Source organism: Montipora foliosa, chromosome 3 (assembly GCF_036669935.1).
Source record: "Montipora foliosa isolate CH-2021 chromosome 3, ASM3666993v2, whole genome shotgun sequence".
NCBI classification, from domain to species: domain Eukaryota; kingdom Metazoa; phylum Cnidaria; class Anthozoa; order Scleractinia; family Acroporidae; genus Montipora; species Montipora foliosa.
Genome location: NC_090871.1, coordinates 46,701,173 through 46,723,672, shown reverse-complemented (window position 1 = coordinate 46,723,672; position 22,500 = coordinate 46,701,173). Strand labels below are relative to the sequence as shown.

The 22,500-nt window shown below is 39.8% G+C and overlaps 1 protein-coding gene across 3 annotated transcripts in view; it reads left to right on the top strand.

The window, feature by feature from the left end:
- Positions 1 to 14,597, top strand: part of LOC137997518 (eukaryotic translation initiation factor 4 gamma 1-like) — a 64,816-nt gene extending 50,219 nt beyond the window's left edge. For all 3 annotated transcript variants that reach the window (XM_068843565.1, XM_068843566.1, XM_068843567.1), the window contains 11 exons: positions 1 to 58; positions 457 to 638; positions 1,151 to 1,193; positions 2,544 to 2,726; positions 2,884 to 3,056; positions 4,007 to 4,205; positions 5,292 to 5,390; positions 6,794 to 6,940; positions 10,165 to 10,228; positions 11,256 to 12,469; positions 13,399 to 14,597. The exon at positions 1 to 58 is cut by the window's left edge and continues 67 nt beyond it. In XM_068843565.1, the coding sequence (XP_068699666.1) occupies positions 1 to 58; positions 457 to 638; positions 1,151 to 1,193; positions 2,544 to 2,726; positions 2,884 to 3,056; positions 4,007 to 4,205; positions 5,292 to 5,390; positions 6,794 to 6,940; positions 10,165 to 10,228; positions 11,256 to 12,469; positions 13,399 to 13,593 (2,557 nt within the window). In that variant the 3' untranslated portion in view covers positions 13,594 to 14,597. The remainder of the gene's footprint in view (positions 59 to 456; positions 639 to 1,150; positions 1,194 to 2,543; positions 2,727 to 2,883; positions 3,057 to 4,006; positions 4,206 to 5,291; positions 5,391 to 6,793; positions 6,941 to 10,164; positions 10,229 to 11,255; positions 12,470 to 13,398) is intronic.
- Positions 14,598 to 22,500: the final 7,903 nt, after the last annotated feature.

Genomic DNA, 22,500 nt, shown 5'->3' with positions numbered 1-22,500 from the left:
TGTAGGCAGAGGTCCTAGGAACGTTAGTGTGGATCCTAGGAAGTTTCAAAACATCAAAGTAAGTAGAATTCAGTAGTTAGCCTAGTTCCCTCCTCCCGTTTTTTCCTTCGGGGGGTAGGGTACGGCTACACGTAGGCTATTCAGTGGTGTCTATGGTACTTCGCTCTTGTTCTTGCAGTTGTTTGCTCTGCTACAGTAAATGGATGAGTTGCGTCATTTAATTCGTGACTCGCACTCGAATGAAATCGTCAGACTTCGACTTGAGTGTCGATTAAGGAAAATGGTTTACTGTACTGCAAAACAAAGATATTGACCCAGCGTCCACGAGGTTTGTCGCAACGCAGATGCGGCGCTGAGCAAGAGTATGAAGTATTGCATGGTGTAATTATTGTGGAGAACAAATTCCGCTTGGTGGCGGTGCTCATATAAGTACTAATGAAGTGTTCTCTTTAAAAGCGTCCTGTGGATTCTAAGAACATCTCTCTTGGACCAGGCGGCCTAGGTTATGGAGCATGGGCAAGCGGAAGTAGCGGGGGATCAGGAGCAGTGGGTGCTGGTGCAGGTCCATCGGCAGCTGCTGCGGCGGGTTCCTCTATTGCTGGCGTCTCAGCTGAAAGTGATAACAGACCAGCCAACAGGTGAGAGCGTCATCGCATTGCTGCAAGTAAAGAGCTACAGAGGATTGCAAATCTCATTTATGTGTTTTGCAAACCTTGCGTCGTTGATTTCATTGGTGAGTTTTGGCAAGGCGACGTCGACAAGGACCAGAACGCCACAAAACAATAAGTGTAATAAAGTTAATAAAATCAATGGTTCTTTACGCCCTGCTCTTGCGTCTCATGTTTTGCCAAATTTCTTTGCTGTTTTTGCTGTTCTTTTTTGTGACAACGATATGAATTGACCAAATTTGAGGTTTTGGAGAAAACATGTTCAATCGACAAGAAATGTCAGTTTTCTCTCCAAATATCTGCACCGCTCATACCATGTTCATTCCTGGAAAGTTGGTACACCCTTCCCAAGCCGAACGACTGGGGATAATCCCGAAATGCATACAATTACGCAGAGGTCTATTTTCTGGTGATTTTTTTCGCATCCGTCGTCATCATTTTTGCTAAATTTCCCTATTAACGATTTATCGTTAATATTGCAGGTATTCAGCTGTCGAAGCTGTTCGGGCGGCAATGCAACGCAAGGTTGGTAGCTTTGATCAGAACGAAAAAAAATTCGATATCTTCAGTAGTTTTTCCAGTATTTGAGTCGTTTGAACAGGCCACTTATAGTTTTTATACAGAACATCTGGAAATGAAAGCGAGTTATATATATAAGGGAGCCTTAGCAACCAAGCCCCAGTTGTTTCAAGGGTGGATAGCGCTATGCACCGTATAACTCAATTGGTTCAGCTAGTGTTTATCCGCGGGATAGTCATTTATTCAGTGGATAGTGTTATCCACCTTTTGAACAACCGAGACCAGAAATCTGACATTGTCATTTGATGGAATGTGTCTGCCTGAGTTCCAAAGCTTTTGTTTTAACATTTGTAGCATGACATTGTCCTGTCAAAGAACTTATAGAGGGAAAGATCAACAGGTTTTATTAACATATCGTCAGCATCGTTGTTGGTAAAGCACGCTATAGATTTGAACAGGTTGGAAGAGAGAAACTGAGAAAGACAATAGCCCATTCAGGGTTCGTACAGGTCATGGAAAACCTGGAAAGTCATGGAAGTGAAGTATTTCAGTTTCCAGGCCTAGAAAGTCATGGAATTTAATTGTCGGTCATGGAAAGTCATGGAAAAATATAGTTACGTGTGGTACGTTAATTATTGCAGAGGTGGAAGCAAGGACAAAAAATAAAATGCAGGCGAGTTATGTCAGAAAGTACTCCAAAAACAAGGACGATTTTGTCAATTTTCGAAACTGGCAGCTAAACTTTAGGTCATGAAAAACTGAAAACAAGTCATGGAAAAGATCATGGAAAGTCAGGCAATTTGGAAAACTCTTAAGAGTACGAACCCTGCCATTTCCGAGTTGCTGCATGCCTCAGTTTCAAAGCGAGTCCTGGTGCACAACCATTCAAAGGGAAATGAGTTGCGTATTCCTATGCAAATCAAACTCATTTCCATTACAATAGTTGAGCACCAAGACTCACTTCGAAACCGAGACAAACAGCAACTCGGAAATGGCCCATTGAAGCAGGCTCACTCAAATTTCACTAGGCGTTCAAGTTGACTCAAGTCACAGCCATTAAATCAACAGCGATCCTGAAAAAAAAAACGTATGCACATTGAGAGTAGGATGCAGACATCTAAAATTTCCTCGTGCAACTAACGGAGACTGCTGATTTTTGCGAATTTTGAATGATTCGCGATTGTTTAGTGCGACGTTTATTTCAGTTTCCCGCTAGTTTATTAGTTCCTACTTGGGATGGGTTATGCGTGCGACGCATGTAGTGGACATTAACTGCAAAAGAGCTTTAAGAGATGTCAACTAGTTTATCTTCTTCTCTCTCAGTGTTCGAGTTCACCGCGTAATTTTTTTTTTCAGCGCGCTAGCCAAGACCGCGGGAGTGGACGCGAGTCTCCTCGAACAACAGAAGAAGTGGCGCAAGCAACTGATTCCGGTGCTGGGTCAGCGGCACTTGCTGCATCACAAGAAGTGACGCAAGAACTGATGAAAAAGAAATCACTTTCAATTATTGACGAATTCCTGAATATCAGAGATATGAGGGTAAGCAAAAGTGGTTTAATCTGTTTGGAAAACGTTTTTTAGCAACTTGCAGAAAAACGAAAATGATTTTTATTTGAACTCCCCCCCAAAAAAAATATATCTTGGACTTGGACACGCCTTCTCTTCCTTAACTGTAAATGTTCTGTTTTGCCAACAGGAGGTAGCTGAATGTCTCAAAGAATTACAGTCACCATCACAGCACCACGTGTTTGTTGAAGTGACATTCAATCATACGATGGAGAAGAGAGCATCCGAAAGACAGGCCACTGGAAAGCTCATTCATTTCTTGATGCGTGACGGTGTTCTCACAGCTCAACATTATCTTAATGGGTATGTACAATTTGTGTTATGGTGGCTTAGGGCAATGCCGATACAACTGCGTGCAGAAGACACTTAAAGTGCATTACTGAAGTTCAATAAAGTTGATTTTGACATGTCACTGAGGCGTCGTTGGACATATCTGTCGCTCTCAACCCGTTCAAATGGAAATTCAGTTAGATTGTTTGGTTTAAGCCTTTGTTAAGGGCTATAGGTCTTACCTGTTTGAGCCACCCACAAGAGATTGGCCAAAAGAAAGTTAAGATAAATTTATTTTATCGTGGTCTGATCAACGTGGAAGAATTGGTTAGCTTGTCATACCAGTCCATTTCCTGTCCAAAGATACCCCTTAAAAACGAAGATGTTCTATAAAAGGCGTGTGGTGCCTTAACCACGTGCAAATGATTTAACAATCAACCGTGGACGCAACCGAGCTCTGTGATAATTTGTGCAATAAAAAAGTCCCCTGTTGCATTGTGTTCGTAATATGACATAAAATGTTCTCTGACGGTCCTTTTTTACCCTCAGTCCTTTTTTCTCGCGCTAGAAATACTTTTAGGGCTTTCGTCTCTGCGTTCCTGTTTGTTGATCACAATCTTGGAGTGCGTCTTCGTGTTCAAAAAGCGAGGGTGGGGTTATTCTCGTGGACGTTTGCTCCCTTAGATCTAGACCGTTCAATTCCCCTGCTCATCCACAAAAAGCTTTGCGCACTTGCTCTCTTCTTTTGAAACGACCGTGTTAAATATGTTTTTAATGCTTTGTTATGATTGGCGGGTTCTGATTTTCTGTCAGGGGAAACAGATTTGGTGCGCACGTTTTTGGGTGAAGAGGGATCTTTCAATTACTTTTCCGAGGTTTTGGTCAAACTTTGTTTTACTAAATTTCTCGGAAACATCTCTGCTGTAAATGGTCTGCTACATCAATCACACAGTGCAATATCAAAAGATATTTTTCATTTACAGGCTTGAGTCAATATTTGAAGTTGCTGAAGACACAGAAATTGATATTCCACAATTGTGGAAGTACCTGGGAGAGCTCATAGGTCCGACAGCCTTTGATGGAAATCTTGGTCTCGATGAATTATTTAAATGCGTATTTGAATATGTGTCAAAGCACAAAGCTGCCAGACTGTTTGCTTGCATTCTGCAGTCAAGCGAAAAGGTAACTGGGATTGTTTCAGTTACACTAGTGTTATTTATTGTTAACAAGTGTGGTGACACTTCACCCACAGTCCAAATGCTCGATTTGCAGCTAATTTTTAGCAGCAAATTGTAACCCAAGAGAAACTCAAATTTTGACCAGTTGATTTCACTATCTCCCTAACCTGGGTCTGGCTGAGGCGTGATACTGTATCTGGAACTGTCATGGGCGCATTTCGTTGTTCTTCCATATTCATGCAAATCTCCAAGAGGGAGGTTTCACTTAGGAAGCTGGCTGGGAGATCGGCTATTCACACCATATTGCCTCCCACTGGTAACTGTCGTTTCCGAATCGTTAAATAGCTTTTTGTGCATTTTCACGTGTCGCTACCAGTGATTCTCTTTATTCTTGGCCATGCAAGTTTGCGAATTTCCAAGAATTCCGTCTGCATTGACAGTGCGATTCTAACGCATTCTTGTCATTTTATCCTAATATTTTTTGTAGTGTGAGGACTCCTCAGATGTTTGTAATGAGCCCGAACCTAATTTCAGGAAATATCCAAGCCGTTCTTTGAGCGATATAGTAGGTTTTCTAAAAAGCATGCAATCACGTTTTCTTTTTTTGTATAGATAGAATAAATAGGTAGGTAGGTAGGTAGGTAGGTAGGTAGGTAGGTAGATAACTTTGCAACCCAAGAATTGAATTTCGTCATAAAAGATCAAATAACTGTAATATATGCATAAAAAGAAAACATCTCGAATCACTACATAATAACTAAGAACTAACATAATCATTAAATGGATCTTGAAGTAATTAGTTACTAAGAAAGCATAATTCTTAAAAAGGATTTTAAAATATAGGTCATGAAAACCAAACGTATGGAAAATTAAAAACGCTGTGCCTACCTGAATCCCTCAACTCGGGACGGAGAAATTCTTTTACTCAGAGTTCTAAGTTCAAATATTGCGGACGTCATTTGAAATCAGAATCCTTTTAAAAGCACTGTAGCTTGCGCGCTGGTTTCTGATTTTACCATGGAAAGGATTATCACAGTCAAATAAAAACGTAAGGTGTATTGTTGACAATTTTTTCCTTATCCTGATTTAGAGTCCGCAAGAAGTCCGTGCATTTTTGGACACATGCAATGTAACTGTATATACTTTCTTTGACGATGCGGACGAAGCCAGGGAATTCGCCAAGGACAAGGTATGTACCTACTTACTTACCTTTGAATGAGCTGTTGTTTTGCCTTAGATTTATGTTTACATTCTATGGGGTTTTCAATAGAACCGGCTGATGGCGAAACTCGCTAGTTATTTCAGTTGACTTTGCCGCGTAGTTTGAGTTGGAAGTCACCCCAACTTTTTGGAATAACATGAGAAACATGCGCTGCAAAACACGAACCTCGGATCGGCAAAGCTTTGTGCATCCAAGAGGCAAAATGCTGGAAGTGCATTCTCTGAGGTCTACAAATGTCCTTGGACCCGTTTAGAGGCGCGTGCCTACTCCTTAAATTTCTCCACCCACTCGCTTTGTTATCGAACATGCGCTGCAAAACACAAACCTCGGATCGGCAAAGCTTTGTGTATCCAAGAGGCAAAATGCAGGAAGTGCATTCTCTTCCCACAATTGCGCAGCCCCCTTCCCACAAACCCCTTGCCACAATTGCCAATTCCCACAACCCCTTCCCACAATTGCGCAACGCACAAGCATGAAACTTATAAACGAATATAATTTAAAGATTTTAATTTAGGAGAGGAAAAAAAAAAGAAACCTAAACTTGCTTAATATTACAGACTAATTAGGGTACCTAAAACTAATGTTACTTAAATAATTGTCTATTCCTTTACAAAACTTAACGATAATACTAATTATACTAATTACTTAACTCCAATAATTACAGTCAAACAGTTCAGTCCTGTGCCAAACTAGCAGCAAAACCCTCGACAAGTTCTTTTCCACCTCGGTGCTTCCTTCGCTTCTGGCAATCAACTTCTTCTTTCAAACTTTACTGCATCCGCGTCACTTTCTTCGAGTTTTCTCTTCTTCTTGCTTATCTCAAACTTCTTTAATTCTTTGAAGGATTTTCGTCACTCGCCGCCACTGACAAAGGGGTTTTGTCTTTGAATTCTTTCGGAAGCTCCCGCTAATGGCTCTTAGCAGTGTTCTTCTTTCTCTTCCTTTTGCCCTCAGGCTTTCGTTCTTCAACCCTTTTCTTTTGCCGTTCGTCAACAAACCACTTCAGCAATCAACCAACGCCCACGACTTTTACATCTATATATAGTTAACTAATTCATTCAAATTACGACTACAAGCAATGACTACATTACAACACTTAGAAATTCTATAGCACTAAATCAGATTATGCACAATACACTAGGGAATCGTACAATTGGTATTTGGCTCACACTAACGAACAAGACGAGTGGCTAAAACTATCTACAAACTGGTGACAAAAAACAAATAATTACGTGACACACTCTGATATTGTAAATCTAAACTCGTATCGTGAGACAGAGGTGGGGGACGTTTCAACCCGTCTCAGAGTATTGTAATACACAACAAAACCAATCGTAAAATGGATGAATGTTGTTTTGTTTTCTTTGTAGAATATCGAATATGCCTTGGGACCGTCACCTCCTTCATCACACATTACTGGTTCAACCAGTGCACATTCAGCCAATGTAGAAGAACAACTTAGGACTGTCATATTGAAGAGAAAAGCGAGGAACGAAGAAGTGATGGACTGGATTGATGTAAGCAGACTTTTTTCGTCGCGGAAAGTAATGAAGGTTTCGCATAGTTTAGATCACTTTTGGAAAAAATCTTTGTTAAATCCACGATTTCTTTGATTGTTACTCAAACGAAATTTAAGGAGGCTCGAACCAGTTTCAACGCTTCCAAGTGACGCTCTTATTAGAAGGATCGGCCCTTGAAATGCTTTCGAGCCTCTTTAACTGATTTCTTCACTAAAAGAAAAAAAGATTGCCAAAAGCTAGTCTTGGATTGGACTTCAAGCGGACTACAGCCTTCCGGTCTTGTGTGGGAGATTGGTGTTAAAATTTGAGTACCCGATTTCCAAATGTCGATTTATAAATTTGGAAAAGAAACTCTCCACTCAACTCCTCAGTAAGAATAGGAGTAGCTCACGTCTATGAGCCCCCTTAGTTAATGATGAAATGTGCAGTTTTTTTTTTCCAACTACAAGCAATGACAGACCTGAGCGAAATGAGCTGAAGCTGTAATTTTGAGTCGGCAAGTAGAGAAATATTTTTGTCCTTGAATTTTTAGCCTTTCAGTTGCCGGAAGCTGCTGAAGATTCGTGTAAGGCTCACGAAACTTCCAAAACTAGTGCAAGGCCCGCCGAGCATCTCGTGGCAATCGCTGACTTCGAACGAGTCGCTTTCGGTTGGCTTAGAAGTTGTTTTCGGGATGTAATTGTTGCCAAAGCAAATGAGCAAGTGCCTCGGATTTGTATGTCGAGTGTGTTTCGCTGATACTCAAAATGTAATCAGTTTGGCAGATGACAAAACTCCGAGCCCGAAGCCAACCCTGGCTTCACCGAAGAATTGAAATGTTGGCCCCGAAGGCTGGCACACACGCACAGTTGTAGACTGTAAATACCACAGAACAAGACTGTAATAATACTCGGTGTGTAGTCAGACATGTTAAAAATTTGGTAAAAGAGGAATTAAAAAGTTTATACTAGCTAAAAATTCTTATCGTCTCGGACGTTTCGGCTACAATTGTTGCCTTCTTCAGCAATGGATAAAAAATGCAAATGTTAAACGGCGTCCAGTACGGTAATATTAAATATCTCGAAAAAGTCCTTGAAGTAACAAGTCGCTAGTCCCTAGAGCATTACTAATGAAGCTGGAAGTTGTTAATGTTTTTGTACACGCTAGGCAGCGCTATGTGTTCGTTTATAGAGTTTTTATCTAGCACGGAATGCCAAGAACTAGTCTTTGTCGCCACGTCGGTGACCTGTCAATAATTTCCACATTCTCCAAATCTATTTCATGCCTGTGGAGCATATGGTGTTTGGCCAACAAAGAATTTTCATCCAATGTTGCTATGGCCTTTGCGTGTTCTTTCACGCGTGTTTTTAGTGGGCGCGTGATGTCTGACCAACATAAACACAATCACAATCTTTACATCTGATCTTGTACACGATTCCTCTGGAAGCCTTTTTCCCGATTTTGTCTTTTGGTTTTTTGAGTATGTTAGAGATGGTACGAATGGGTTTGTGGGCGACCTTGATGCTGAAACTTCGAAGAACGTTTGTGACTTTCTCTGAAAAACCTTTTTCGTAGGGCAGGATAACTAAACCACGCTGGTAGGTACTGTTCATTTATTGTCGTCTATTCAGTTGGCGGTCATTGTGAATAAAATTAGCTGGGTAGTTATTAGCGGCGAGGGCTTTCGCTACTCACTTAGTTTCCCTAGATGCTTCTTCCTTGGTGGAAGGAATGTTCTTTGCACGATCCATGAGAGTACGTACGACCGAGTGTTTATGCTGGGAATGGTGGTGTGATTTGAAATCAAGGTAACGATCGGTATTGGTGGCTCTCTATAGCATTTAGTAGAAAATTGCGGGCAACGAAGGAGTACGAGCTCTAATCCGGTCAGTAACATCTTCCCAGTCACCACGCAGTTCTTAACATCCTCTTATTTCATTGGACTAATGTAGGGTGCAGCTCTTTTGTGTTCGATTTCTGAACCACCCAACCAACCACGAGAGCCGTTGGAACAGCTACACATTGCCCCAAATTCGAGATTTCAATATCAATGTTGCCCATAAACACGTAAAAACCGTTGGCTCCATTAAAAAAACCCTAAAGACAAATTTAGTGAAGACCTATCAACAGGAGTGATCTATAAAAGCAATTGTAAAGATTGTGACAAAGTCTATATCGGTCAAACATCAAGGGCCCTAAAGGCGGCAAAATACGAGATACAAAAACCCTCCACTTGTCGCACAACATTGTTTCGTTGCAAGTTTTGGTCGATGTTTCGCGTTTTTCACCTTGCATGATCAACTTGACCCGCAACAGAAACATTTGTTGCGGGTTGAAGAAATGCAGCGTGCTGATTGGTTGATTTGCTAGTACACGAGCACATTTGTTACGCGACAACATTTGTTACGTAACATTTGTTACGAGCAACAAAGCCAAAATTTGTTCAGAGTAGACCCGCGCTCTACTTTTCGCAACAACTTTCTTCAACCCGCAACAAACGTTTTTGTTGCACGACAAGATGCTCATGCAAGGTGAAAAACGGGCAACATCGACCCAAACTTGCAAGGAAACAATGTTGACGCGCCAAGTTGTGGGTTTTTGTATCTCGTATTTAGCCGCCTTAAGATCTAGGACTAGAGAGCACAAAAGAGCGATTTTCACGGGAGATAAGAATTCCTTATTAACACAACATTGAAATAAAAAACAATCATGAATTTGACCTTGACGACGTGAAGATGATTTACCGTTGTTCCCAATGGTCAAAAAGATTATTTTTAGAAGCGGGGCCCTCAATTCGTGAACCGAATGCCATTAATGAACAACATTTACATTCCTGACATTTACAAGGCCCTTGGTAATTCCAAGTGACCTTTCCGTGGCTCTTTTAAGCATTCATTTACATTCGTAAGCCATTTTATGCTGAAGAAGGTTATAGTATTCTAACCGAAACGTTCATGAAAAGGTTTTTAGTCAGTGACAACAAATTTTGTTTCTTTTTATTCAACCTTTTAATTGTTTATTAGTTGTAGCTTTTTTACTGAATATTGTTGTATATTTTCAAACACCATCAGTTGGTGACCTTTAAATAGAAAATCAGTCAGAGTAAACACCAATGTATGGGCTACCCGAATGCCACCTTCTTGCGGTTGATGATGTATGTTGAGTTATAATTATTTATTGTTTTGGTAACTTGGAAGTGTTTTATTTTGTTAATTACAATTAATTGCATTATCTTTGTTTAGGATGAAAGGATTGGAAGTGGAACTGGTGAATGGAAAGGAGGACAGTTCTTTGTCTGTAGCAAAGGTGATTGACCATTTTCACATTCCCCAAATACACTTTGTTTGCCCCCCAAATTTTGCATAAACTACTGTTTTCAAATGCTCTTGGGAATATGCAGTGTCCCAAGAGCATTTGAAAACAATGGTTTATGCAAAATTTGGGGGGCAAACAAAGTGTATTAGGGGGAATGTGAAAATGGTCAATGTTGCATTTGTTGATTTAGAAACTGTCATGCGTGAGAGAGATTTCGATAATGACCCTAATTGCGGGTCGCCTAGGACTGTGATGATATTGTAATGCTAATAAACAAATAAACTGAAAAAAAAAGACTTGAATTGAGAGGCTACGACAAGGACAATTCATCACAAAAGCATGATAAACAATGTACCAACTCAATGACACAGGCAAAAAGACAGGTTAACGAAATGTTTACAAGGTCATTGCATCAGATTTCTTATCTTAATGATAAAAATTCAGGTAATATATGCTGTCATGTTGTTTGGATAACATTGTTCTAAAGAGTAATACCTACTTTTGAAAGAATAATTTGTAAATAATATTAAGTGCTGTTAATAGTCGAAAGAGAGAAATGAGCCTCACACTTATCGGGGGAATTAAAGCCTGGAAAATCCAGGTGGCTCCAACGGGATTCAAACCCATGACCTCTTTACATGTGATGCTAGTGCAATTCTCTATTAACTGAGCTTTTGAATCCACACAGTTGGAAGCAGGTCAGTTTGTTGAGCTCAGGTGTTCCAGTGAAAGGACTTGACGAAAGAAATTTATATTTTTGAAGTGTGCGCTAATGGAAGAGCAAAGTGCACTTACCAGGACGTATCAGCACTTATCGAGACAATGGAAGAGTAGGTTGTATTGGGTAGTGTGTGTTATTCCGTCACAGTTTATCATTGAGGAAGTACAAAATAATATATGATGTACATAGCAGTCGTAGCTGATTTTGTATGTGGCTCTCTTTTCGTGGGAAAACAGTATTCAGTGCTTACTTGAAGACGAGAATTATATGTAGATTTGATTGAGATGTCTTATCCAGATTTCAGGGGAGAAATAGCTCTACAAGAACCACAAGAAAAAGAATTTCATCAAGAAAATTTGGAGAGACAACTAGTGGTTTTGCAGCAGCAACTAAGGGAAAAGGAGCAGTGCTTGGCTAATTACCGAGCTCAATTGGAAGAAAGAAATTTAACGGAGACAAATTTAATTCAGCAACTACAACAACAAGAGCATCAACAAGAAAATTCTCAAAGACAGTTGCAGGAGATGGAAGAACAAATCAGAGAGCATAAAGACGACAAAGCAAACTTGGAGAAACAACTAGAGGTTTTGCAGCAGCAATTAAGTGAAAACCAGCAGTGCTTAACTATTTACCGAGCTCAATTGGAAGAAAGAAATTTAAGGGAGACAAATTTAATTCAGCAACTACAAGAAAAAGAGCTTCAAGGAGAAAATTCTCAAAGACTGTTGCAGGAGATGGAAGAACAAATCAGAGAGAATAAAGACGACAAAGCAAACTCGGAAAGACAGTTAAGGGAGATGGTACAGAGTTTTGAAGAACGAATCAGAGGAAAAGAAGAACAAAAAACAAACCTTGAAACGCAGTTGGGGATGAAAAACCAACAGTTACGTGAGATAGAGACAAGCCTTTCAGCAGCTCAGCAAATGATAATTGAACTGCGTCGTCAAGAATCTTGTGATTGGGCCATTTCCCGTGATGAAATCCAGGTAAAAGATAAATATTTAGGCAAGGGAGCCTGGGGAAGTGTCAACGAGGCAACATATTGTGGTTGCATTGTTGCAGTGAAGCAAATCCATGAACTGATTCTCTCACCCCACAACAGGCGTTTGTTTGAGAGGGAAATGAATATTGCTTCAAGATGCCGCCATCCTTGCTTGTTGCAGTTTATTGGAGCAACAAATGATGAAGGAAGTCCTTTGTTTGTCACTGAGCTCATGGAATTGAGCTTGCGAGCTTTGCTGGAGAAACGGCAACTCACGGAAACTGAAATATCTGTAATTTCTTTAGATGTATCTCGAGCACTGAACTATCTTCACCACATGAAACCTTCTCCCATTGTGCATCGAGATGTCAGTAGTGCAAATGTGTTGCTATGGCGACAGGGTGAACAGTGGAGGGGCAAAGTGTCAGATTATGGCACTGCTAAATTTGTGCAACAGACCATGACAGTAGCCCCTGGCGCTTTGATTTACAGTGCACCAGAAGCAGTTTCTTCAAATCAAACCTCCAAGGTTAGTATTTTTAAAACTGATAAATAAACCTATCTTTGTATGCCTTTGCAGTTCCTGACCTTTCCATTATCATGAATTAGCAATGAAATGAGATTGTTCTTGCCAAACGGAAACAAGGACTAATATTGAAATACTTCCGTTCTTGTACTGTGATTGTTAGAAGATATACATTAGTATTTATTTATAGAAAATTAAAATGAAATGAAATTAAAGGAAGAGAATGTAAAAGATGGAAGTTTTAGGGTAAAAGACTGAAACTTGCATGGTACATTTTTATCAAAAAATGCCAATTTTTTTTATTTGTTTACATCTGAGTGGCTGGTTGGTACCCATCCTTATAATTGGCTGTGATTTCTGTGACCTTTGGGAGGGTCTTTTGAAATGTGATTTCCTTTGACACTTCACACTTGCAAATATCCTTGAGACCCTTTCTCCAGTTATGGTGTTTTGATGTTTGGTAGGCGAAATTCAATTTTCAAGATGCTAACAATACGATGCGATAACTTCACTTAGAAAGGAAGACGCAATTGAACTTTCACAGTTTACAAATTTACGACCCTCTAGCTATACCACAGAGGACAGACCACATCTGACTGGGGACACAATGCCTTACTCTTTGCGCCAAGTGTGCGGGTTCTTTTACGTCCCTCAGGGTTATGAACATTGAAGGGTTGTGAGACGGGACCTCCGGCTTATCGTCCTTATCCGAGAAGACTAGAGAGTGTAACCATTTGCAGATGTCATTGCAAAGGCAACGCTTTCTCCTCAGCTATTTAAAGACCCCGAGTGTTGGTGTGCCCGGCGTTTTATCCCGTACCTCCCGCACAGTAGTCCGATGCTCAACCAACTGAGCTAACCAGTACTCTTACAGTAATTATAACCCGACTCACTGCTTATATTGTAAGAGACATTGCTGTTGCTTTTCTCAGGTTGATGTGTACAGCTTTGGTGTTCTTCTGTGTGAAATGTGCATTCGGGAAATGCCAGATCCCGAGAGACGTGAAGAACAAGTTCTTGTTGTAAAAAACCGTAACTTTCGGAATCTGGTGCGGCAATGCCTTCAGGCTGATCCTGCTATGAGACCAGACATGGCACAGATTATCCAGGAATTGGAACAGGTTTGATGGAACTGATCGGCTGAACTAACACCTAAAATCTTGCAAGATGTCAATTTGCCTGGATATTCCCTAACTTGAAGAGAATTATAGCAACGAGTAGAATATATTGGAAAAGATTGGAAATACAATATGTTTAACAATTATTCCATTGTGTCCCGCGAAATTTCGCTTCCCGCACAAATTTCACAGCTTGGCAACACTTGACGCAATCAGTTCCCATATTAGGTGATACACGGAGTCATATAGTAGATGAGCTGATTAACAAGATTTAGTGAACCACTCAGAACGCTATAATCAACATCGCACTATCCGACGTCGAAAGGTTAAGTAGACATGGAATAAAATAACATTAGAATGCAATAGAATTGATTTTATTAGAAGTACACTTTTCAAAAGGGAAACGAAACGAGTCATAAGAAAAGTGATGTAATACGATTCAGTAATGAACAAGTAATTTTTATATTAGATAATGTTGTGGTAATGGGCAAGAAAGGGGCAAGAAAGGGAATCAGTGGAAATCTCACAAAGTTGAAATTTCCCCGCCCCAGTTTTAAGAATAATAAATCATTAAGTAAACGCTCAAACATGCGCAGCATTTTGAATCATTAATAAAAATCTATGTTTAACGTGCTAAACTGCGAGCTGCACTGAGATTTAGAACTAGGATAGACCTAGAATTAGAGCGGGATGGAAAAGAGTGGAATGGAAGGTGAAATGCGGTTGTGACCTTTGTCACTTTTGACCACTGAAACAATAATCGTTTTTGTTCGCGCCTTACAAGCTTTACACAAATGTGCAAAATTTAGAAGAATTTCTTGTTTAAATTTAATGGGAGAAATTCTCGAAATAATTTAAATGGTCGTTAATTGTAATGGTAGCAGAGTTAAATAAGGTAATCTTTATTTTCACACGGTTAAATCGTCAGCTATGGGATACAAAATTACAAAACTACAAATTTAAATTACTGTAGAGAGTAAAGTGTTTCTAAATAAAGCTGCTTTCCACGACTAGTTTTCCTCAAAGTACTTGCTTTATTAAACCTTTAAATTGCCCAAGGGACTCTGCATGCGTTAAGTTGCAAGAGGGCTGTTCCATAGAATGGCGCCACTGAAGGTAAAGCTATTTGTGACAGTTAGGACGTAGTAATCGAACATTGAGTTATTCCTTAGGTTGTATGTGGTTTCTGCTTTTTTCTTTCTTTCTTTATTTACAAAATTCGCCCAGAGGCAGGTAGGTAAACCCACCACTGACAGAACATATATAGTCTGTAGACAACTCGTATAGAGATTTGTACACCATCGTTGCTCTTTGAATTTGTTGCTGGCAAGCCGAAGTTCGAATAAATAACACTGTTTATTATATAGATATTGATGAAATACCAGGATTTCTCCTTTTACTAAAAAATCATATCTTCACCGCGCGCAGTGAACGTATCATTTTTATCTTTCACATGTGAGGATATAGCTGTCGTCATGGTAACGAACACGATTAGCCAATAAAACGCGAGCTTCCTCTTCATTGTACGATACTTTTGTGCTTTAATATAATTCTTCTCTACTACATTAACATTTTTATTGCAAATTTTCATTATCATGATTTGTTTTTCATAACTTTCATATCTTGTTTCATGTTACACAACATGCGTGTTTTAGTGGTTGGTGAACAGTACTTTCAGCACTCGAAGATAAAATTCGTATCCCCGCGCGGCCATGTAATATCCTCTATGACGTATGCGCGTCATAGTTTGAAAACGTCAAAACACGGGCTGCTCTATTTTGTAGCTTTTTTGAGTCATTCTGCAAAGATATTCCATAGTTTCCAAAAAAAGTATAATTGCAATAATCAAAGTGCTTTTGTGTCAGAAATTGGTACAGTATATTCGATATGAGGTTGCTTGAGGAACAAGGTGCCTTACTCGTTGTATGGCCCCAAAGAATGACTTTCTTAGCTAGTTTCTCGATTTGGTTACCCCAATTAAGTTTGTCAACAATAATAACTCCGAATGATTCTTTGATAGTGACTTGACTAACTTGAACATCATTGATTGCAAGTGTCGGGGAATCTGTAAGAGTACGTACAATGTACTGAGCCTCTTTAGCTTTCAGAATTTTCAACATTTCAATTAGGACTTAGATGTTAGAAAATGTACTAACTGGTAACAATGTGTTTTTAAGTAATAAAAATTCCGTTTTTTATCTCATTATCAGGCTAAGACTGAGTGTTGCTATACTTTTGCTATAGTTGCTATAGTTTTTAAAACTTGAAACCGACTCGGACTCAGTTTTACAAAAACGAATTCGACCTTATCGTTTGGAGAGAATCACACTGAAAACCCTGGTTCTGTGCGGTGTGGTAATTGAGGAATTTGGCATGGAAATCTTATGACATCGTGTTTTTCTTAGGCAGCGTTTACACTAACGTAACGCGGTTACACATTGACACAGTTTCATGACTTCGAAACCGCGTAAAAGTCGATGCGGTTTGGAAGTATTTACACGGAAGCGTTTTTGCTAGAAAGTCAAAGTCGTGATGGTATAAGCGAGCGCTGCACACGTGCTAAATTCACTATTTTGAATCGGACAATGCAAATTTCGCGCCAAAATAGTAAGCGTATTCAAATCGAAGCAGTTTACCTGTTTACACGACAGAGAAAACCCCATCGTTTTGAAAACGCTCCACTTTTGGCAGCGGTTTCAAATCGACTCGGTTTCGGCAACAATCTCGATAGGTGTCGTGCAAACTGAAGGTGTAACCGCATCAAAAACTGCGTTCGTGTAAACGCTGCCTTAGTACTTCACCATGATATTATTATAGTTGTCATAAAAAGGGGAAGGAGCCATGCACCAAATTAGCGACTATCACAAATACCATAGACCTTATTCATAAATGGCGGTCACATTTATAATTCTTTTGTTCACGTGCAAATTAGCCTACCAAGCCTCATTTTAGAGCAAGAATTCTTTTCAATTCACTGTAGGGTATCGAGGCTTGGTAGGCTAATTTGCACTTCGACGAAAGAATTATAAATTGACCGCCATTTATGAATAAGGTCTATAATACGCTTTGTTTCTCCCTCCAAAATTTTGCATAAGCATTGTTTCCAGTTTCTTTTGGGACTTACAGTGGCCCCAAGACAAGATAAAAACAATGCGAATGTAAAATGTTAGAGAGACAAGCAAAGGGTATTATAGTATTTTTCGTAGTGGCTAATTCCTTTCTGCGAGCCGTAACCTCCCAAAGAATTTGTTCACGAATGACAACAGAAAACGTTACTGTAAACATCGCTATTGTGGACATTTTGTTGTTGTCATTTACGTCCTATTTATTTCCTAAATGTTGATTGGCTGTCGAAACAAAGTGATCTTTTGTTTTCGAAAATAGCAAATGTAAAAAACAAAGGAAGTGTTTGTAAACATATCGGTTTTTTTTAAACATAAGCATTTTTATCTTTTTTTTTTGATTATTTGGTGTATTTCAGTTTGACTTGGCGACCTCAAATGCAAGGTCCTAAAAAGGAAGGTGTTTGCGAGACGCAGTTCAGCGTTCAAAAAAGTAGAGGAATAATAAATTAATTAAAAAATACAGGAGCTTATAACAAATGGTCCCCCAGCTTTCTTTAATCCACGAAGGTAACATGTCGTAGTTCTGCGTTCCTCTGAGTCTAAAAAGTCATTTCGTCATTTCATCTCTATAACAAAAGATCTTAGTTGCTAACGTTGTGTTGTATGTTGCCTCCAAACGTACAGACCCACCGGAGAAAAGGAAAACAAAACAACGTAGATAGTGGGTACATGAATTACCGAAAAAGTTAAGCCAAGTTTGTATTTCTCTCGACTCTACCAGTTTTTGTCAAGTCTTACTTCGATAGCTTGTATGACGAAGAAATCATCTCGGAAGAATCATTTCACACTTGGGAAAGCAGTTCAGACGAAGAACCCGGCCAAGGTGTTGGCTAAGGAGTGCCCTTAAAGAGAATGGCGAAGGAAGTTGATTAATCTTGGTGAACTAAAAGCGAATGGTATTCCATTTTGCGAAGGCAATTTAGGAAAAAGATATGAATGGAGAATGAATTTTCTCTGGTCACGTCTGGATTAACTCACAAGGTCTGATATCCAGATAGCGGAGTGCTCCTCTGGGAGGAGGTATTTATGAAGATTCGTGTAAGGCTCACGAAACTTCCAAAACTAGTGCAAGGCCCGCCGAGCATCTCGTGGCAATCGCGGACTTCGAACGAGTCGCTTTCGGTTGGCTTAGAAGTTGTTTTCGGGATATAATTGTTGCCAAAGCAAATAAGCAAGTGCCTCGGATTTGTATGTCGAGTCTGTTTCGCTGGTACTCAAAATGTAATCAGTTTGGCAGATGACAAAACTCCGAGCCCGAAGCCAACCCTGGCTTCACCGAAGAATTGAAATGTTGGCCCCAAAGGCTGGCACACACGCACAGTTGTAGACTGTAAATACCACAGAACAAGACTGTAATAATTATTATGGAAAGAAGAGAAAGAATCCTTATTTTGTGCCTCAGAAAAGAGAATTAATAAATTAATTAATTAATTAATGTGTGAATTAATAGTTTATCTGTGCAAGGGAAGTGTTGGAGCTTTGTTTCCGGTGTTTTTGGCATAATAATGCATTGGTGGTCTATCGGGTTCCAGCAAAACACGAAGACGCACTGTAAAAGGGAGCGCTTCACGCACTGCTTTTGTTCGAATTCATTAATGCACGACTGATTAATTATCCAAGATGGTGATCAACAAACAGCAACACAGAGACGGAAGACCTAAAAGATATTTCTAGCGCGAAAAAAAAAAGGGACTGGGGATTTAAAAAGAGAAGAACGACAGATGACATTTTATGGTATATTACGGACAAATTGCTATAAGGGGCTTTTTTATTAAAGAAATTATCACAGAGTTCTCGGTAGCGTCCACGGTTGATTGATAAATCATTTGCTTGTGGCTAACGCACCACACCTTTTATGGTGCGTCTTCGTGTTTCAGTAGGTAATAGACCATTTTACAGTTGTGTGCTCAGTTACCTGGCCTTTGAATGAAAGTGAGTCTTGAGTTGACTTTGTTTTGCTTTGTTGTTCTCATGATAATTAGTAGAAATTTACATAAGAAAAGCAGTGAGGTTTTTATCAAAGCAAAGTCAACTCCAGCCTCACTTTCATTCAAAGGCAAGGAAACTAAGCACGCAACTGTAAAATGGTCTAATATTGCCGGCAAGGAACTGGACAGACAGACAGACACTACGCAGTTCTCAACATTAGGGACCCTTAGATCGGACGACCACTATGAGTACGAGTTTTCCGTATTGCGCATGTCTGTCCTTGCCGACATAATACATTGAGAAACTTTCTCCTGTCACACTCATCCACTGTGTTGTCTGATTATCCAAACCCGTGACAAGAGACTCAAAAATGTTAACAATTATTCCATGAGTGCGCGTTGGATAGGGAACGATAGATGTGATATTATCATCTTATACCTAACAAGCGCGAGTGTAATAATTGTTTTATTAAAAACGCCCACAAATTATGGACAAATCTTCCCTAATTTATTTTGTGAAAACAAACTGATGCGTACAGTTACTGATATTTGTAGACCATGGTACAATAGATCATATACCATGATGGCTAAGCAAATGAAAACTCTTTGGATGCATTATGCAATGATCGAGTTTGTAATGAAAGGAAATACTCCTTATCAAGGACAAAACACATCGCTCGCACTTTGTAACGTCAAAAGGTTTGCAAACTTGGTAAGAACGTACGGCGAGCGAAGGAGAAAAAAAAAACACCCGCAATACTTCATATCATTAAAAAACCCGAGTTTCCTTGTTCTTACTCGACTGTCCTTGGTTTTCCTATGGCGTCACAGCGGCTAATCCTTTTGGACTTGAGGGGAACGAAATTTTCTTAAATTTTGGATGGAAATTAACTCAATGTCCAAATAAGAGCTTTTGCACGTCTAACCTCTCATTCAGTGTGAGCAGAAACCCATAAGGGTTGAAACGTGTAACGGCCCTTTGTGTGCTGGGAAACAAGCTTCTGAATATTCAATTTGCTAAGTACCATATTTGACACAACAAGAGCCAGGGGTTTCCAAATATGGTACTTAGCACTGAAATATTCAACCAATCAGTTCGCCCTGAATATTCGGAAGCTGTGAACGCGCGTTACACGTTTCAACCCTTATGGGTTTCTGGTGTGAGAGTATAAGTGCAAAGACAAAGCCTTTATTCCCCACGGAGTGCAAAATGACCGCCGAGTGATAATGGAGAATGGAAAAAGAACTTTTTCGAGAGAAAAATTTCGAGAATTTTGAACATGCTGTGTTTTGTCTTGTTCTAAATATTTCGTAGCATCTTTTCCGAAACTTTCTAAAATTCCGTTGAACCAGGAGCCCGTGATTAGCAACAGCACTATATTCCTGTCACGGCGTTTTCACAGATCGATCTGTTTTTAGATTGAATTTCCCAGGAATGAGACTCCCGGAGGAGCCCGATGACCAATCACAAGAGGCTAACTTCACTTCAGAGAGTCACCGAACTGGAACTGCCTTTGCTTTTTGGGGAAAAGGTAGTCTTAAGGTGCGCAGACACGCCGGGTCGTGTTGCAGGGACACGTTGCAGCGACAACAAATTTGTGTAGTACACCCTGAGGCAACACGTAGCAGGGACAAAATCACAACACGTGCACACACATGAAACTGTTGCGGGTACATGTTTCAGGGGTATGTTGCAGCGATATGTCCCCTAGTGTGAACTGATACTTTTATAATTGTGCAACAGCAATTTGTGGGTTATTTTGTCCACGCGACGTAGTTGAACTCCATGGGACACCTCGCGGGGACATGTCGCTGCTACATATCGTGAAAAATGTACCCGCAACATTTGCAAGTGTGTGCAAATGTTGTGATTTTGTCCCTGCTACATGTCCCCGCTACATGACCCTAATGCAAGTCGCCTCAGTGTGTACTACACACCTTTTTGTCGCTGGAGCTTATCGCTGCAACATGTTCCTGCAACATGACCCCTCGTGTCTGCCCTGCACCTTTAGAATAGTTCGGACTAACTCTTTGGCTTTGTATTTAACAACATTGACGCTGATCTCGCGATTAATAATCAACCATACAACGGACGCTTTTGCCTCAGAGGAAAGCTCTAACAGTTGGGAAATAGCAGAATTTTTCCCAATCCAATCCTAAACTAATCTACATGTGAAGACTGAACTTGAAACACTGGGAATATGCGCAAATTAACAACGCCGTTTTGCCTTTGACTTTGCAGTGGCCATGATTTTGTCGGCCATACTTAAAGCCTTTTTTAATGTTACATTTTTTCGTTTAAAATTGTGCAACTAAGACGCGCACATATTGTTGTCTGATCACTGCACCTTAACCGCGATTGCGCGACCGTTGCAAAAGTAGAAAGTGGTTCTACTTTTCGTGAAACTTGTCTCGCAACGGAAGTTCAAAGACGTTTCACGAAGCCGACATTGTTACACGGTGCAATGCCTCCTCCTGATACTTGTTTCGCATCGCCGTTGCGCACAATTTTCAGCTGAAAGTTTCAACGTGTAGCAGCGGCTTTAGGAGTCCACTCCCGCACTGCGCGTCGATCACCCATGCCATCTCACAATGCCAATGGAAATGATTCCTTCTTATACGGGTTTTTCCCTAACCCTCACCCTTCTTTTAATCAACGTCTGGAAATTCTCGAAACACACAAGACCTAAGACAAATTTGGACCGAGCCCTGAGGGAGCTAATATATATCTTTTTTTATCTTCAAACTTACACGACCCACGACCCACCTACCCACGACAAGTGACCCACCCACCCACGCGATTTAGCCTTACCCGTTTTCTACGATCGCGAATGTCACTTTGCTGTGTACTTTACTTTAACCTATGGTCAAATGTAACAACAACAAAGAGCCTAAGAGTATCTTCGGATGAATCGTTGTTGCCATTTACTACAGCATTTTTCCCGTTTCTGATACTGACGAGCGTTAAACTTTTAAAATACTCTTGTGATATGATATCTCCTGTCCTTGCAAATTTTCTTAACAAGTCTGTCAGTCTAGGTGCATACCCTTCTAAACTGTCCATATAAAATTATACCAATCTACAAGGCTGATAACGAAACGGATGCCTGCAATTATAGACCAATTTCATTATGGTCAAACTTCAATGTAATTTTTGAGAAAATTACGTATAAATGAATGAAGGTTTTCTTTTGTCCTCACCCCAATATGGTTTTCGTCAAGCACACTCAACTCAGCATGCTATACTTGACATGGTAGAAACCATCCGTACCAATATGGACAGAAGACTTTTACCCGTGGGGTGCTCATCGACGTTAAGAAAGCTTTTGATACTGTCGACCATAAAATTTTACTTAATTAGCTTAATAAGTAAACTTAATTATTACGGCTTTCGAGGAATCGTTAATCGATGGTTTTCCTCTTATTTAACAAATCGTACTCAAACAACTGAGATTAACTCTTACATTTCGGATAAAGAAGTAGTTAATTGTGGTGTACCCCAAAGGTCCGTTTTAGAGTCCGTTTTCCTATTTTTGTTATACGTTAACTATATTCAACATTGCTCCAGAGAACTTAAATTTTTCCTTTTTGTGGATGATACTGTTCTTATTCTCACGAAAATCTCAAGACATTGGAATTAATTGTAAACGCTGAATTGAACCACTTATTTAATTGGTTAACCTAAAATGAACTTACACTTAATGTAAAGAAAACAAACTTTGTTATTGTTCGCACACACCAAAAAAGGCTTAATTACCTGCCCCAGATTAATATTTTTGATAATGAAGAAAATAAGAATGTTATTCTTCAACATAGAAACTGCATTAAATTTCTTGGGTTATTGATTGATGAAGATCTAAGTT